We start from the raw sequence: 15852 nt of genomic DNA on the forward strand, positions 1-15852 counted from the left end.
ATGCACCGGGATCTTTCACTTCTGCCCCCATGGGCAGAGCAGGGTATAAATATCTGTGTGTGTGTGTGTGTGTGTGTGTGTGTGTGTGTGTGTGTGTGTGTGTGTGTGTGTGTGTGTGTGTGTGTGTGTGTGTGTGTGTGTGTGTACTCATGGGAACCGTCGGGGCGTCTTGTAGCCGGGGGGGGTCTGTCCTCTGGTTCCTCAGAGATGAATCTGTCAGAGACATCATGAAGTCTGATGGCGTGGGGGGAGGGGCCCCGCCCCTGCCCCCCCCCCTGAAGCTGACTCCTCCCTCAGGGAACCTGTCCAAGGCGTGCGGCGAGGCGGGCTGGGCGTCCGTCAGCATCGACTCCTACATCCTGGACTGCGGCTACGACCCAAACAGCACTGTGGGCGACGACACGGTCGGTATGGCAACCGCTAGCCCCTCCCCCCCGGCGCCACGCCCCAACGGCTGACGTGTGAACGCTTGTCTCCGCAGGGGGACTTCCTGGACGCCATCAGGGTGGGCTACACCGTCGGACACAGCGTGTCGCTGGTGTCGCTGACCGCCGCCATCGTCATCCTGTGTCTGTTCAGGTAGGCGGGGCCACAGCGCGCCACCCGAGGCCTCGTAAACGCAGCCAATCGCCTTCCTGCCCCCGTTCAGGGCGATAAGAGCCATCGGCCGCTCGTTTAGCGCCGCATTTCCTGCGCTTTATGGCGGTTTAACGGCGTTTACGGCACTCAGAGAACAAGTTTGTGGGGTCAAAGTCAGGGCGTGTCCATGTGGGCGGGACCAAGGTTGGAGTGGCGTTCGTGTGCGAGCAGATAAACAACCGTCGAGATGTTTACAGAACGCCGGCGGGTGGAGACGTGACGAGTTTGTTGTTTACGTTCGACTACGACCGCCGTTCAGCTGCTGCTCCACGGTTTAGAAACACCCCCCCGGCCCCCCGGCCCCCCAGGAGCGTGGCCTCACAGCGAAGGCATGTTAGAGAACGCCCAGAAGAGTTCATGTTCACCATGTGTCTGGAACCAAAGTAGATCCTCCAGAGAGAGGTGGTCAGGACGCTAGCAGGCGGAGGGATACATCAGTGAGACCGCATCTCGTTCTTTACGTGTTGGCGGATGGATACGACGTCAGTGAGACCGGATCTCGTTCTTTACGTGTTGGCGAATGGATACGACATCAGTGAGACCGGATCTCGTTCTTTACGTGTTGGTGGATGGATACGACATCAGTGAGACCGGATCTCGTTCTTTACGTGTTGGCGGATGGATACGACATCGGTGAGACCGGATCTCGTTCTTTACGTGTTGGCGGATGGATACGACATCAGTGAGACCGCATCTCGTTCTTTACGTGTTGGCGGATGGATACGACGTCAGTGAGACCGGATCTCGTTCTTTACGTGTTGGCGGATGGATACGACGTCAGTGAGACCGGATCTCGTTCTTTACGTGTTGGCGAATGGATACGACATCAGTGAGACCGGATCTCGTTCTTTACGTGTTGGCGGATGGATACGACATCAGTGAGACCGGATCTCGTTTTGTTGAAGTGAAGACGTAGCTCGTGTGTTCTGGTGACTTTAGTTTTAGCATTAGCATTAGCTGAGTAGCAGCGTGCTACAGAGCGTTTGAATTTGTCCTGGTGACTTCCTGTTTTTGTTTTCTCCGCCTCCACAGGAAGTTGCACTGCACCAGGAACTACATCCACATGAACCTCTTCCTGTCCTTCATCCTGAAGGCGGGGGCGGTCTTCATCAAGGACGCCGTTCTCTACCAGGTGTCTGAGACGGACAGCTGCCAGTCCACCGTGAGTGTTTTCTCTGCTAGCTAGCCAGCTAGCCGCCCACGCTAACCGGTCGGGTTCTGGTGAGTCAGCGTCGGGCGGAGGCTGGTGGGCGTGGCCCTGTTTGCCGTGTTCACTCGTCCCTCCCCCCAGCAGGATGTCGTGAGGGTTCCTGTTTGCTGACGCTGAGCCGGTCAATAAATCAGGACCCGAAGCGGCGCTCCGATCCCGCCGCCGCTTTACGAGGCGGATTAGGCCCCGCCCTCCACCACCTGTGTTAAACACAGCTGTGACGCTCCCACCGGCTCCACTTTGAAAAAACTTTATTACTCCTGGCGTCTTGTCCGCAGGCGGGCTGCAGGGCGGTGCTGGTCTTCTTCCAGTACGGCATCATGGCCAGTTTCTTCTGGCTGCTGGTGGAGGGGCTGTACCTCCACACGCTGCTCGCCGTCTCCTTCTTCTCCGAGAGGAAGTACTTCTGGTGGTACATCCTGATTGGCTGGGGTAGGTTCCATTGTGGCGTGACGGAGGGGTCTGAAGTTAGCAGCCCCGCCCTCTTCGTCACATTAAACAGCGTCAGGTTTGAAATGGTCACATGACCAGCGCTGACATCACTGCTCTGGTCTGCAGGGACGCCGACCGTCTTCATCTCGGCGTGGGCGATCACCAAGACCTACCTGAACCACCCGGGGTGAGTGTTCACTTCCTGTAGGGGTGAGTGTCCACTTCCTGTAGGGGCGAGTGTCCACTTCCTGTAGGGTTGAGTGTCCACTTCCTGTAGGGGGGAGTGTCCACTTCCTGTAGGGGTGAGTGTCCACTTCCTGTAGGGTTGAGTGTCCACTTCCTGTAGGGTTGAGTGTCCACTTCCTGTAGGGTTGAGTGTCCACTTCCTGTAGGGGCGAGTGTCCACTTCCTGTAGGGGCGAGTGTCCACTTCCTGTAGGGTTGAGTGTCCACTTCCTGTAGGGTCCAGGTAGACTGACAGAGTGAAGGAGGGGGGGCAGTTAGTCATCAATTCCAGGAAGTGTTTGTTTGTTTGTTTGTTTGTTTGTTTGTTTGTTTGTTAATTTGTCAGAACAGGAGTCTGTTGGGGGGGGTTTGCATGTTTCTCTGTTTTGGTGTTTATCAGCATTTATTTTGAAATAAATAATAATAATAATCTTCATCTTCATCATCATCATCATCATCACGTGACCCTAATAAATTCTCGCTGGACGTTTCAAACGTCTGAGTTGAAGGGTTTGACCTCTGACCTTCCTCCTCCTCTTCTTCAGGTGCTGGGAGACAATAAACGACCCCCCCTGGTGGATCATCAAAACTCCTATTTTGGCCACCATCCTGGTGAGTCCCGTCGCCGGGGGCGACCGCTCACACCCGTGTCCGTGTCAAACGGTCATGTGACCCGCTCCGTGTCTGCAGGTGAACTTCTTCCTCTTCATCTTCATCATCCGGATCTTACGCCAGAAGATGAACTGCCCCGACATCGGGAGGAAGGAGTCCAACCAGTACTCGTGCGTTTACCCCCCCTCCGGCGCCGTTACCTCCCGTTAACGGGTGGGGGCGGAGCCAGCTGACGCTGCTTCTCTTCCAGGCGGCTGGCGAAGTCCACCCTGCTGCTCATCCCGCTCTTCGGCATCAACTTCATCATCTTCGCCTTCATCCCCGACGACGTCCACTCCAAGGTCCGGATGGTGTTCGACCTCATCCTGGGCTCCTTCCAGGTGACATCCCATAATCAACAAGGTGTTGTCGCGGCGACGGAGCCCATCCTACTCTGCCTGTTTGTTTTGTTTCGCTGAATTCTTTAATTTGGCGTTTTTGATCTACGGAGGGGCGAGCCCCAGCTGAGGGGGCGTCGCCATGGAAACAGCCCTTATTTATTACCCCTTTTAGCCCGGGGTGATGTCGTCTGGGACAAGTTCCCACCGCCATCACTCAGGGCCTTCATCTGCCTCCTCCTCCCCCCCAGGGCTTCGTGGTCGCTGTTTTGTACTGCTTCCTGAACGGAGAGGTGAGGGGGCGGGGCTTCTGTTCTGGTGTCTTTCAGCATTTTTTAAAACAAATTGTTGTTTTAATAATTTGAAGGTAAATCCCCCCCCCCCTCCTGTCTGCCCTCCCCCACGTCTCTCCTTCAGGTCCAGGCGGAGATTAAGCGTAAGTGGCGCAGATGGATGCTGCAAAGGATTCTGGGTAGGGACCCGCGCTACCAGCAGCCGTCCATCGGGAGCAACGGCAACAACTTCAGCACCCAGATGTCCATGTTGGCCAAATGCAGCCCGACGCCGCGCCGCGGCTCCGCCCACCCGGAGGAGCTGTCCGTCATCTGAGGCCAGAGGCACCTGTGTTACCGTGGCGACGGACCCGTGACGCCACCGTTCGTACTGATGCTCATGTTTTCTTGGTTTTATCGGTGGAACAAACGCCTGACATTAACTAACTCACCGGTGACGACTCGTGGTGGGCGGAGTCACCTGCCACAGGTAAACACCAGGAGTCGTTCTGGAGCGAGGGCGGGGCCGCGGGGGGGCATGGGGTTCCATGAGGCGACAGACGGACAGATGTTTATTAACGGATGTTCCTTTCTGACCACTTACCCTGATGGAGCCCGTTGCCGTGGGAACGGCGGTAACGACATTCATGTCAGGCTGTCGCCGACCGCCGTCTGCGAACGAACCCATCGCATCGCCAACGCGCCGAGGTTATGATCCCATCGGAGGGGGTCTCAGTGTTTTTATCCGGGTCCAGATGGGGTCCTGGTCCAGATGGGGTCCTGGTCCAGATGGGGTCCTGGTCCAGATGGGGTCCTGGTCCAGATGGGGTCCTGGTCCAGACGGGGTCCGGGTCCAGACGGGGTCCTGGTCCAGACGGGGTCCGGGTCCAGACGGGGTCCTGGTCCAGACGGGGTCCTGGTCCAGACGGGGTCCGGGTCCAGACGGGGTCCTGGTCCAGACGGGGTCCTGGTCCAGATGGGGTCCGGGTCCAGACGGGGTCCTGGTCCAGACGGGGTCCGGGTCCAGACGGGGTCCTGGTCCAGACGGGGTCCATTACGGTTCCGTTACGGTGGATCTTTTATCATGTTTATCAGTTTTCTCTTTTTGTTAATGACGTGATGATTTCCGTGCTGACGGGACTCGTGGCCCTCGGAGGATCAGACCTCCGGCGCCACCTTGAGGTTCACTCAAGAACTGACAGCTGCTAAACGGAGTCCAGACCATCATTTATTTATTCCTTCTCATCATCACACATTACAGTGACTTAAACTGAGATGAATTTCCCATGATGCTTGGCTGCGTCAGTGCTAATGCTGAGCTAAGAGGGTGAGATGTGATGTTTCCAGATGTAGTTGTGTGTGATGTCATAGGTCCGTTCAGTGATGTCATAGGTCCGTTCAGTGATGTCATCCGTAGCGTTGGCGTCCGGTTCCTGGTTGGTTTGATGTTTACTTCTCTTCCTGTGAACTTTGACCTGAACTCTTTTGACTCCTTCACGTACCTCTGACTGAATGTCACACAGGTGTTTCTACTGTAAATGTGTCTACAGGTGGGTGGTGGGGGTGGGGGGGTCCAGGTGAGGACTACACCTGATGCTCAGGTGGAACTGGACGTTCGTGTTTACATGTAAAGCTGTGTGTGTGTGTGTGTGTGTGTGTGTGTGTGTGTGTGTGTGTGTGTGTGTGTGTGTCACTGAAGCGTGTCGGTTTGAGGGGAGTCTGGACATAAATGTGATGAATAAAACCTTCTGCACCGCAGACGGACCCCCACCGTCTTTATTTCTGCTCTACGTGAACGGAACATGACAAACACACATCAGCTCAGGTCGGGACACGTCGGACTCTTTTCCACCTCGTCCCGGTTCCGTCGCCCCCTGCTGGCGGACAGGGGAACAACAACGAGGCTGTTCTCATCTGCACGATCCAAATAGTTCTGTGAGGTCCGCTTTGGACCCGGGTCCACAGTGATGTCATTCTTCTGCCTCGTTGCCGTGACAACATCAGGTCCGTTATAACTTGGTGAGGCGGAGGGTGTTGAGGCGGACCGGCAGAACCGTGGATCCCTCCGCATAGCGGATCTCCCTCAGAATCCCGTTCCAGCGCTTCTCTGACTCATCGTATCTGAGAGACAAACAGATCCGTTACTATGACGACAAGTATTAATATATTTAAACAGAATGACTGATTAAAAATAGTGCAGACAACGGAGGAAATGCAGGTTCAGACTTCAAGTTGGCGGCTGTGTTCCATTTAGATGAGAGCTGGATGGAACTGATGTATCCATCCGCCAACAGCTTCTCTGACTCCTCCCCCAGCGTCTCACCTCCAGATGTCGGTCATCTCTGTTGGGAGGGGCTCCTCACTGGTGTCACTGGGCATCAGGGCAAACCCCCCCAAGGCATACAGGAACCCCCCCGATGAGACCAGACTGAGGGAGCTGCGCTCCTGGGGGAACTCTGTGAAGTCAGACCACCTGACACACACACACACACACACACACACACACACACACACACACACACACACACACACACACACACACACACACACACACACACACACACACAGTGAGGCTGTGATGGTGATGTCACGTTGCCATGGCAGCAGCTGTCCTACGAGTGTCCAGTGGTCCTACTTGTTGGTGGTGATGTCATAGACCTCTGCGGACCCGGTCAGGCCCCCCTCCGTGACCCCCGTCACCACGACGATCTGGTCCTGGTGGACGCTGACCCCGAACAGGGAGCGGGCCGTCGTCATGGGGGCCAGGTCCTTCCACTCAAACTTGGTGGGGTTGTAAACACAAACCCTCCTCAGGCACTTCCTGCAGGAGACAGAGGGGAGAAGCTCCGCCTTCAAACTCTAATCAATCAACCAATCAATCAATCAATCAATCAATCAATCAATCAATCAATCAATCAACCAATCAATCAATCAAAAATAATATTTAATAAATGAATGTTCCATCATTTTTAACCGGATTAGTGATGGGGGGACGGAACAGGACTGCCTGATGAAGGATGTTGAGTTGCATTATGGGAAACGTAGTAAGAGTCAGACGGCCTCTTCTGAATTAACCCTTTAAACCCTTTGTTTTTACACAATCATATTTTCCCTGACTCCGCCCTGCGGGGGCCGTCTTCAGCTCTGTCTTTGATTCCGTATCGATCGATTTCGGTGTGGATGGAATCGATTGGCGGTCGTCATGGCGACACCTACTTGCTCTCAGATTTGCCTCCGATGACGTAAACCAGACCTTTGTGCGACACGGTTCCGTGGCCGTACACCTCGTAGGGCAGCGGGTCGGACTCCCCCCATTTGAACGACCTGAAATAAAGCAGGAGACGTCATCACGACCCCACCCGACCCAACAGGGTCCAGTCCCTGTTGATCTGTTGTGACTCTACCAGGAAGCAGGAACGCGGACTCACTGGCGGTCGTAGATCATGACGGAGTCCAGGGCGTGTTCGCCTTCCTTCATCTCCTTCCCCCCCACCACAAAGATGGAGTTCTCCGCTTCGGTCAGGCCGAACAGGCAGCGGGGGTCGGGCTGCGAGGGCATCCCCAGCCATTCCGAACTGACCGGGTCCAACTGGGCGTGGAGACAGACGCGTGAAGACCGGCAGGAAGTAGCGGGCGGACATGTCTGGTCTACGAGCGTGGGACACTAACCTGCAGGAAGTAGGAGCTGAAGGGCTGGTCTTTGTCGTCCTCGTCATACAGCATCCCCCCCACGACAAACACCTGGTTCTGGTCCGTCACCAGGCTGCAGTGGTTCTTGGGTATTTCCGTGGACTCTGACACCACGAAGCATTCGTTCCCCACCGGGTCGTAGGCCACGGTTCCCGTGTCACTGATCATGAGAATGAGGTCCATCTCAAACATCCCGAAGCGGGGGTTGTTGTTCAGGATCCCGGGCAGGTACCCTTCTTCCTCGTCATCCTCTTCGACTCCTTCTCCACCTTTGGCCTCGTCGCCGCTGGGCTTTGTGGGCTTCGGGAGACGGCCCCTGTGGGCGTCCTTGACCAGTTCCAGGTCCTTCCTGATCTCCTGGCTGGAGTGGAGGAACTGGTGACGCTCCACTTCCTCTTGGAAGTACTCCAGAGGTATGAGCCTGAAACGGACGCAGTGCAGCAGCTCCGGCAGGTCCTTCAGGCGGTTGGTCTCGTCGTGTCTCACCCAGTCCATCAGGGACTCGAACACCGTCTCCTCCCGCTCCACGTTGAGGGCGTCTGAGGTGATGATGATGGCCAGCTCGCTGGGGCCCAGCTGCAGGAAGTCCTGGTCCCGGACCACCACCGGGTAGCGTTCGCAGATGAAATCTCTCGCCGCCAGAGCGAGCCGGGGACAATCCAGAAGGAGCCCCAACCTGAAGATGGCCAAGCAATTCCCCAGGACCAGCTTCTCCTGGAGGTAGGACACGCACACGGTGAAGATGGAGGGGATCTGGTACATGTTGGCCACCATGAAGATGTCCTGGACGTTCTGCTCCGTCAGATTGATGTCCGAGGTGTAAAGGTAGCGGAGGACCATCCCCAGAACGTCTGGCTCCACGTCCTTCAGGACAATCTCCCTCTTCCTGCTCTCCTCCAGGTCGGACAGGAACATGGCCTTGAAGAAGGGGCTGCTGGCTGCCAGGACCAATCGGTGGCAGGGGAACTCGCGGTCCTGGACTTTGAGGACACAGTCCACAAACTTATCGTTCTCCAGGAGGTCACAGAGTCCGTCCTGGAGGAGAGTCTGCTGGTACATCCGAGGCTGCTCCGCCGGGTCGATGGTCATGGCAGCCATGTTGCTGGGCGTCCTGGTCCTGGTTGGGTTGTGGGGCGAGCAGGACCGTCAGCGTCCACGTGGCCGCTCAGAGGGCTGTGGGTGTTTTCCAAGGGCTGGTCGGCCGGGGGCTCCAGCTGTCTCTGGCTGTCAGAGGTATTTATAGACCGGAGCCTCACAAAGCTCAGGAATGCTTCTCATTGGCTGACCCCGCCCCCTCCCGCCCCACTAAAACCCCCGAGAACAGCCGGGTGACGGGGCACAGGGGCGGCTCTAATGACTCCCATGTTTTCATGATGCGTCTGTTGACATAAAAAGTGAGTGAATGTTAGCGGCTAGGCTAACCGTAGCTTTAAACCAGCGCTGATATCCGTCACTGAGCTATGGTGCAAAGGTCACCGTAGTGTAACACATACTGTATGTCATAACAAAGCACGGTAAACGTTTGATTGATCATCATCATTCATTATTTATGATTAAAACACTGAGTCAGCAACAATAAAAAGATTCATCATCAGAGGAACCTTCTAAAGAACATTGAAGGCGTTTAATGAATCATCTGTTGGTTCTGGAATCCCCAACGTCACTTTATTTTCATTGATATGGATGTTAAAAAAAAAGATATATATATTTATATTCATATATTCTACTCATCCTATAAATAGTAATAATTTGTGTATTCCTGCAATCTTAAAAAAGGATTTTACTTTATCATTCATTCATAACTAAAGCGTGATGTATAAACATCACCGAATTCTATTTGTGAATTGATTTTTTTTTCCTGTAATATATTTAAAAATCTAAATTTATTTGTAAGCATGAAATTTATATTTTTAACTAAATATTATTTAAAATGTATTCATAAAAAAAGTTTACTACAGAAATGGCATTGATTCATGTCATATGTATGTATATATATATATATATATATATATATATATATATATATATATATATACACACACACACACATATACAGTATATATAATACTGTAACATGAATCATGAATTCAGAATAAACCTTTACTGCCAACACAGTTGACAATAATTTTATAATTTCAGGTTCCCATCAAGTCAGGTTTCAGGCCATAATCAATATTATTGATAGGCGTGGATCTCCAATAACACCTCAAACTCTATCAATTCTTCCTCTGAACCTCCACGCAGCGGTTTGTTTTGTGGTTTGTGTGCATTGCGCCCCCCGGTGGCGACCCATGAACTACACTCGCGTTCAGATACAAACAGTTCAGTGTTTATTGACTCGTTTCCACTGATGTAAACAACAACAAACAACATCAAGCCGTCACAAAAACAACTTGTGTTGCTTTTGAATGAAACAAACTTTGAACCTAACGCCTCGGCTCCTCTCTGCAGGATCGCACCGACCGGGTCGGGTCGTTTCCATCACCAGGGTCTGGGTCGTCCAACGGGAGGCAGGAAGTCTACCGTTCACATTCTGACTTCTTTTATTGTGACAAAAACACTACAATCATCATCGGCAGCAGCACCATTCATCTCTTCCTCCCCCCTGATTTGACGTTTTTAACCGTGTCGGTGTTTTCAAGCATCGTGACGAGAAGGTGAGGAGATAGAGACCAAAAGAAAAGTAACGAGGAGGGACTATTTGTCCAATCAGAGAAAGAGGAGAGCAGAGCACCACCGGTGGGCTGACCCACAGGACCATCATCTACAGGAAGAGCACTTGGAGGTGAAGAACATGGTGTCAGACGGCCGGGCTGGGAGGAGGAAGAGGAGGAGGAGGAAGAGGAGGAAGCCGGACGTTTATTCTGCCTTCTCTTTGCCTCCATCTGATGGCTTCGGAGGCTGGGCGTCGCCCAGAAGGGCGTCCTGTCGCTCCTTCTCCTTCACCAGCTGCACACCACAGTAGGTCACCAGTAAGACGGAGAGCGAGGAGAAAGGGAAGCCTGGAGGAGGAGAACAAGGAGGTGGAGGAGAGGAAACAACTTGTGTGGCGCCAGACCTGATTCTAAGATGACAAGGAGGACACTGGACTTCAAGACGGAACTTATGAAGTCCAGTGGATTGGTTGAAACACGTTTGGAGAACCCTGACCTGGATGAAGGAGGACCTTCAGACAAAAAGGACGCCCGGGAGCGTGACATCATCTCGTCTTCCCTACCTTTGAAAATCAGCCGTCGTCCCACCAGTTTGGCGAACTCCAGGTTGTTCAGGGCGAGAACGTTGTAGAGGACGATGGTCCAGAAGTTGGCGGCGTTGAAAACGCCCCGGATCCGGCGGGACATGGCTTCACCCATCGCCCCCTAGGTGGAGGTCAATCACATCCGTGGCAAACAGGACAGAAGCAGCAGAAAGACTCTGGTTCTAAAGACTATCAGTGGACTCTACGGTTCTCACCTCGACGACGGAGAACGGTGGCAGGGAGAAGAACTTGGCCACCCAGAGCTCAAAGTTGAGGCCGAAGCAGTTGAAGAAGGACCAGATGTAGACCAGTTGACAGGGGCCCAGCCACAGGGTGGTGATGGAGAAGGTGCAGAAGGTCGCCAGGAACTCCTTGAAGACGTTATCGTGTTCCCCGCCGATGTAGTCGTAAACGTACCTGGAACGATCGGAGCCAGACTCGTGAAGAAGAGCCAGACTCCGCCCACACGCAGTGGTTTCCAGGAAGCGGACTCACCTGCACAGCCAATCGTTGATGCCTCGGTCGAAGTGCCTGAAAGAGGGAGATCGTCCGTTACCCAGAGACGAGGCCAAGACTGGTCGAGACTCTACGGAAAGTTTCTACGCAACCGGCGACACCTACGTCTCAGCGAACACGTAGAGCATGGTGATGCACTTGGGGGGCTGGGGGGGGTCCAGGTGGTCCAGCGTGGCCACGGTGTTGATGACGCCAAACATCACGGCCGATTTCACCCAATCGTACACCAGGTTGGAATAGGCCAGACCGGCTGGTGGGGGGGGGGGGGGGGGAGAGCACACAGTATTACCACCGGGCGTGGTGAGGCGCGTCTGGACAGCGGTACGCAAATCAAACGCACCCAGACACCAATCGGAGAGCTTGGTGACCAGGTTCATGTCGCTGGGGATGGTCAGGATGTAGAGGTAGTGGAAGAAGACGTCCACCAGCAGGATGACCCCCAGGTGCACCAAGGCCCTGGTGGTGATGTTCCACATCTCACGGTCCTTACGGGTCAGCTGGGTGTTGTTCACCTGCAGGATTACAAAAGGGTTAATTAAGACGTCAGGCTCCGCCTTAACCCGACTCCCGGACCCTCACCTGGGCGTGGAACCTGTCGAAAGTCATGATGGGTCCGAAGAAGAAGAAGGGGAGGTAGAAGTTGTATCTCAGGAGGTCGGAGAAGGTGTAGTTCCCGTCCTTCTTGTCGCAGTTCTCCAAGGCGTAGCTCATGCAGCGCATGATGGTGAAACCACACCCCCCGTAGAACAGGACGTCCTGCAGCGCGAAGGACCCGGTGACCAGCGACTCCTGGGGGAGGAGTCAGAGAAGCTGTCGGTGGATGGATACGACATCAGTGAGACCGGATCTCGTTCTTTACCACGTGTTGGTGGATGGATACGACATCAGTGAGACCGGATCTCGTTCTTTACCACGTGTTGGCGGATGGATACGACATCAGTGAGACTTTTGCGTTTCTTTTCATTCTTTATCATTGTTTACGTAACTCAGATATAATTAGTTATATATAAATAAGTCCCGCCCCCTCACCTGCCAGGCGTTGTAGGGCTCCAGCTTGATGGAGGCCAGAGAGACCAGCCCGGCGGCGAAGCACAGCCACTTCCTCTTCAGCAGGGCGGCGCTGTAGAGCAGCAGGCAGTGGGACAGAACCAGACCCATGAAGCTCCAGCCCATCGTCACCAGAACCGCCAGCCCGCCGTACGCCCCGAAGACCAGGGATCTGTGCTGTGGGGAAGGAGGGGCCTGCGTCAGCGGGTCACATGTTAGCTCTATGACCTCAGCACACGTGGGCGGGGTTAGGACAACGACCATGGAGGGGTTGGGTTACGGGGGGGGGCGATGGCGTGAAGGAAACACTGGACAGACGTCAGGTTACCTTACATCCATCTACACCGATCTGCACGGCGAGCATGGAACAAGACAGGAAACACGTTTAAAACACCAGGACAGGTTTTACATATGCACGTTTATTGGTGCGGTTACCCCCGGAGACGTGTCATGCCTTCACACCTGTCGCACCACGGACACACACTCACGCACTCACGCACCTTCGGAGCCAGCAGGGTGAAGAGCTTGGCGAAGATCACGTGACCAGCGAGAGCAAACAGGATGTGGCTACGGAACGTAGAGAACCACATCATCCACTCGAAGTCCGCTACGTCCTGTGGCGATGGGGGGGCGGGGTCAGGACGACACCGGTGCACAACGGATGGGATTAGAGAGGTCACACTCACCATCTTCCTGCCAAAGTAGTGCCATCCTGGTTTCACACTGTCTCTGAAGGTTCTCCTGTTCACGTTCACTGGGGGGCAAACAGGAGTCATCATGAGTCCTCACCTGTCCTCACCTGTCCTCACCTGTCCTCACCTGTCCTCACCTCTGTCCTCACCTGTCCTCACCTCTGTCCTCACCTCACCTCTGTCCTCACCTCTGTCCTCACCTGTCCTCACCTCTGTCCTCACCTCTGTCCTCACCTGTCCTCACCTGTCCTCACCTGTCCTCACCTCTGTCCTCACCTGTCCTCACCTCTGTCCTCACCTCACCTCTGTCCTCACCTCTGTCCTCACCTGTCCTCACCTGTCCTCACCTCTGTCCTCACCTGTCCTCACCTCTGTCCTCACCTCTGTCCTCACCTGTCCTCACCTCACCTCTGTCCTCACCTCTGTCCTCACCTCTGTCCTCACCTCACCTCTGTCCTCACCTCACCTCTGTCCTCACCTCTGTCCTCACCTCTGTCCTCACCTCTGTCCTCACCTCTGTCCTCACCTCACCTCTGTCCTCACCTGTCCTCACCTCTGTCCTCACCTGTCCTCACCTCTGTCCTCACCTGTCCTCACCTCTGTCCTCACCTGTCCTCACCTGTCCTCACCTCTGTCCTCACCTCTGTCCTCACCTCTGTCCTCACCTCTGTCCTCACCTGTCCTCACCTCTGTCCTCACCTCTGTCCTCACCTGTCCTCACCTCTGTCCTCACCTGTCCTCACCTCTGTCCTCACCTGTCCTCACCTGTCCTCACCTCTGTCCTCACCTCTGTCCTCACCTCTGTCCTCACCTCTGTCCTCACCTGTCCTCACCTCTGTCCTCACCTCTGTCCTCACCTCTGTCCTCACCTGTCCTCACCTGTCCTCACCTCTGTCCTCACCTCTGTCAGTTTGACTTCATCTATTCTTCATCCTGTCCAACACCCCCCCCCCTTTCTAAACGCCGGTCCACCTGCTGATGATCATGTGATCATCCTGGTGTCTGGGGATTCCATCACTGCATCGCCGCTGCAAACAGGAAGTGGCTCACAGCTGATCACTAATGGGCACGAAAATGTGATGATCGATCAGGGAACGCCTCGGAATTCTGGGAACACGGCCAGGCTGTGTGTGTGTGTGTGTGTGTGTGTGTGTGGGGGGGGGGGGGGGGGGCTGAAGGGCCCCGCTGGTGACGGCCGCGCCGCGCGGCGCCGTGCACCAGATCACACTCCGTTCTGTCACGTCTGGTGGTGGATATTTACTGGAACATGTCCATCAGGGAACAGAGACGTGGTTAGACCTGTTCAGACCGTGTGACACTGACAGGACCGTCACGTGTTCACGTGTTGTTGACGTGTTGTTGACGTGTTGTTCACGTGTTGTTCACGTGTTGTTGACGTGTTGTTCACCAGGAGCTGATGGTGTGAACTGAGCTGCTGTTCATCTGGTCGTGTATAAGTGATGGTGAGTCCTCGTGCACTCACCGCTGGACGCCTCAAATATCCAACTGCCTGCCCATATGAGGGCCCCCCCGAGCACGGCCGTGTAGAGATAGAGCTCGTATCTGGGGAGAGCAGCCCTGACCCCCATGCTGAGTCCCACGCTGGAAGAAACACACACACGAAACAAAACCACAAAAACAGACCAACAACACACTGGTGAGACATGATTGTGTCAAAAGTGTCTGCAAAAGTTCACCCGGGGGGGGGGACGTGTTCCAGTCCGTCATCAGACGTCATGAAGTGTTGTGAAAAAACACTTCATGTCGGTAACAACTGAATAAACGCACGTAGAGACACGCCGTCACACACTGGTGTGTTCTGAGGAGGTGACATTTCACCATCAGCCTCAGACCAACAGGATCTAAATAGGAGACACCCTCTGCAGAGCGCCGGCTCCTTGGAATCAGCACCGTCAGCTGTGTAACACTACCTCTCCTTCCTATTATAGCTAGAGCAGAGTGTGTGTGTGTGTGTGTGTGTGTGTGTGTGTGTGTGTGTGTGTGTGTGTGTGTGTGTGTGTGTGTGTGTGTGTGTGTGTGTGTGTGTGTGTGTGTGTGTGTGTGTGTGTGTGGGGCAGCTGCAGTGCTATGTGATCCGCTTCACAGAACCCTCAGCGCCGACTGGAATGACCAAGAATGGAGCATCGGAGGGAGAAAGCAGGATGAACCTGACTGTGTGTGTGTGTGTGTGTGTGTGTGTGTGTGTGTGTGTGTGTGTGTGTGTGTGTGTGTGTGTGTGTGTGTGTGTGTCACACACTAACAACTCCTGCCGGTGCCAAAGTGGGACAATAGCTGAGCAGGACCCCAGCAAAGCGTCCCGCATACAGAGTGAGGGGGTCAACGCCTCGACTCTGGTGGCTTCTGTTGGGTTTATTTACTACTTACACTCCTGTTTAAACACACACACACACACACACACACACACACACACACACACACACACACACACACACACACACACTGCTTTCACTGACCTGAAGTCCTCTTTGCACCCACGTCGATGGCAGCCGTGTTCAGAGCCCGACTCCCCAATAAATGAACAGAGAGGAGAGCGTGTGGTGGTGGTTCTAATTCATCCGTCCTGTGGGGGCTCTCCGCCGCCTGCGCTCACCAGCCTCGGCCACTCAGGATGATGCAGCCTCAACGAGAGGAGGAGGAGGAGGAGGAGGAGGAGGAAGAGGGGGATATATTTATCTTTCACTACAGCACCACAGAGAGGGGGGGTCCACACCGGCCCCATCAGAAACCCCACAGGACCCCGGTTTAGAAGAGGAGGGAAGAAACCACAGCAGCCAGTGACGTCATTGGAGCACCTGTGAGGATGAAGTTTAATGTCCGTGAAGAAACAAAGTCTTAAAGTTTATTCTTGTGTGACTGAATGAATATATGTATTACCAGGGGGG

The 15852-nt window shown here is 54.4% G+C and overlaps 3 protein-coding genes across 5 annotated transcripts in view; 1 reads left to right on the forward strand and 2 right to left on the reverse strand.

Moving 5' to 3' along the window:
- The window catches only part of LOC137612543 (vasoactive intestinal polypeptide receptor-like), a 7045-nt gene extending 2931 nt beyond the window's left edge, over nt 1-4114 (forward strand). The window contains exons 4-13 of the mRNA XM_068341115.1: nt 298-404; nt 482-579; nt 1672-1801; nt 2128-2281; nt 2408-2468; nt 3051-3117; nt 3196-3287; nt 3368-3497; nt 3746-3787; nt 3912-4114. Of these exons, the coding sequence (XP_068197216.1) occupies nt 298-404; nt 482-579; nt 1672-1801; nt 2128-2281; nt 2408-2468; nt 3051-3117; nt 3196-3287; nt 3368-3497; nt 3746-3787; nt 3912-4103 (1073 nt within the window). The 3' untranslated portion in view covers nt 4104-4114. The remainder of the gene's footprint in view (nt 1-297; nt 405-481; nt 580-1671; nt 1802-2127; nt 2282-2407; nt 2469-3050; nt 3118-3195; nt 3288-3367; nt 3498-3745; nt 3788-3911) is intronic.
- Nucleotides 4115-4871: 757 nt separating this feature from the next.
- LOC137612532 (kelch-like protein 40a) lies at nt 4872-8646 on the reverse strand. 2 transcript variants are annotated; one of them, XM_068341096.1, is made up of 6 exons: nt 7436-8646; nt 7195-7355; nt 6983-7090; nt 6402-6587; nt 6090-6239; nt 4872-5887 (listed from the first exon to the last, which is right to left on the reverse strand). In XM_068341096.1, exons 1-6 carry the CDS (start codon nt 8552-8554, stop codon nt 5776-5778), a joined length of 1836 nt encoding a protein of 611 aa, XP_068197197.1. In that variant the 5' UTR covers nt 8555-8646; the 3' UTR covers nt 4872-5775. The 2 variants fall into 2 exon arrangements, 1 of the variants encoding a protein (XP_068197197.1); XR_011038850.1 differs by having other exon boundaries at nt 5757-5887; nt 5993-6239.
- Nucleotides 8647-9773: 1127 nt separating this feature from the next.
- Nucleotides 9774-15666, reverse strand: hhatla (hedgehog acyltransferase like, a). 2 transcript variants are annotated; one of them, XM_068341110.1, is made up of 13 exons: nt 15424-15666; nt 14433-14551; nt 12944-13011; nt 12758-12871; nt 12586-12606; nt 12240-12434; nt 11790-11999; nt 11551-11722; nt 11316-11460; nt 11190-11225; nt 10910-11111; nt 10674-10815; nt 9774-10458 (listed from the first exon to the last, which is right to left on the reverse strand). In XM_068341110.1, exons 2-13 carry the CDS (start codon nt 14536-14538, stop codon nt 10316-10318), a joined length of 1554 nt encoding a protein of 517 aa, XP_068197211.1. In that variant the 5' UTR covers nt 14539-14551; nt 15424-15666; the 3' UTR covers nt 9774-10315. The 2 variants fall into 2 exon arrangements, with proteins under 2 accessions (XP_068197211.1, XP_068197212.1); XM_068341111.1 differs by lacking the exon at nt 12586-12606 and having other exon boundaries at nt 15424-15664.
- Between the last annotated feature and the right edge of the window lie 186 nt (nt 15667-15852).

The sequence above is a fragment of the Antennarius striatus genome, chromosome 18 (genome assembly GCF_040054535.1).
Source record: "Antennarius striatus isolate MH-2024 chromosome 18, ASM4005453v1, whole genome shotgun sequence".
Taxonomy (NCBI): Eukaryota; Metazoa; Chordata; class Actinopteri; order Lophiiformes; family Antennariidae; genus Antennarius; species Antennarius striatus.

What these genes read in the sequence shown, in the direction of transcription:
- LOC137612532 (XM_068341096.1), bottom strand. Translation starts at nt 8,554, where the DNA reads ATGGCTGCCATGACCATCGACCCGGCGGAGCAGCCTCGGATGTACCAG. An exon ending in TATGACATCACCACCAACAA is followed by an intron (nt 6,240 to 6,401) that starts GTAGGACCACTG and finishes TGTGTGTGTCAG; the next exon opens with GTGGTCTGACTTCACAGAGT. An exon ending in GAGATGACCGACATCTGGAG is followed by an intron (nt 5,888 to 6,089) that starts GTGAGACGCTGG and finishes TTTGTCTCTCAG; the next exon opens with ATACGATGAGTCAGAGAAGC.
- hhatla (XM_068341110.1), bottom strand. Translation starts at nt 14,538, where the DNA reads ATGGGGGTCAGGGCTGCTCTCCCCAGATACGAGCTCTATCTCTACACG. An exon ending in GATATTTGAGGCGTCCAGCG is followed by an intron (nt 13,012 to 14,432) that starts GTGAGTGCACGA and finishes TTTGCCCCCCAG; the next exon opens with TGAACGTGAACAGGAGAACC. An exon ending in ATCAACGATTGGCTGTGCAG is followed by an intron (nt 11,112 to 11,189) that starts GTGAGTCCGCTT and finishes CGATCGTTCCAG; the next exon opens with GTACGTTTACGACTACATCG.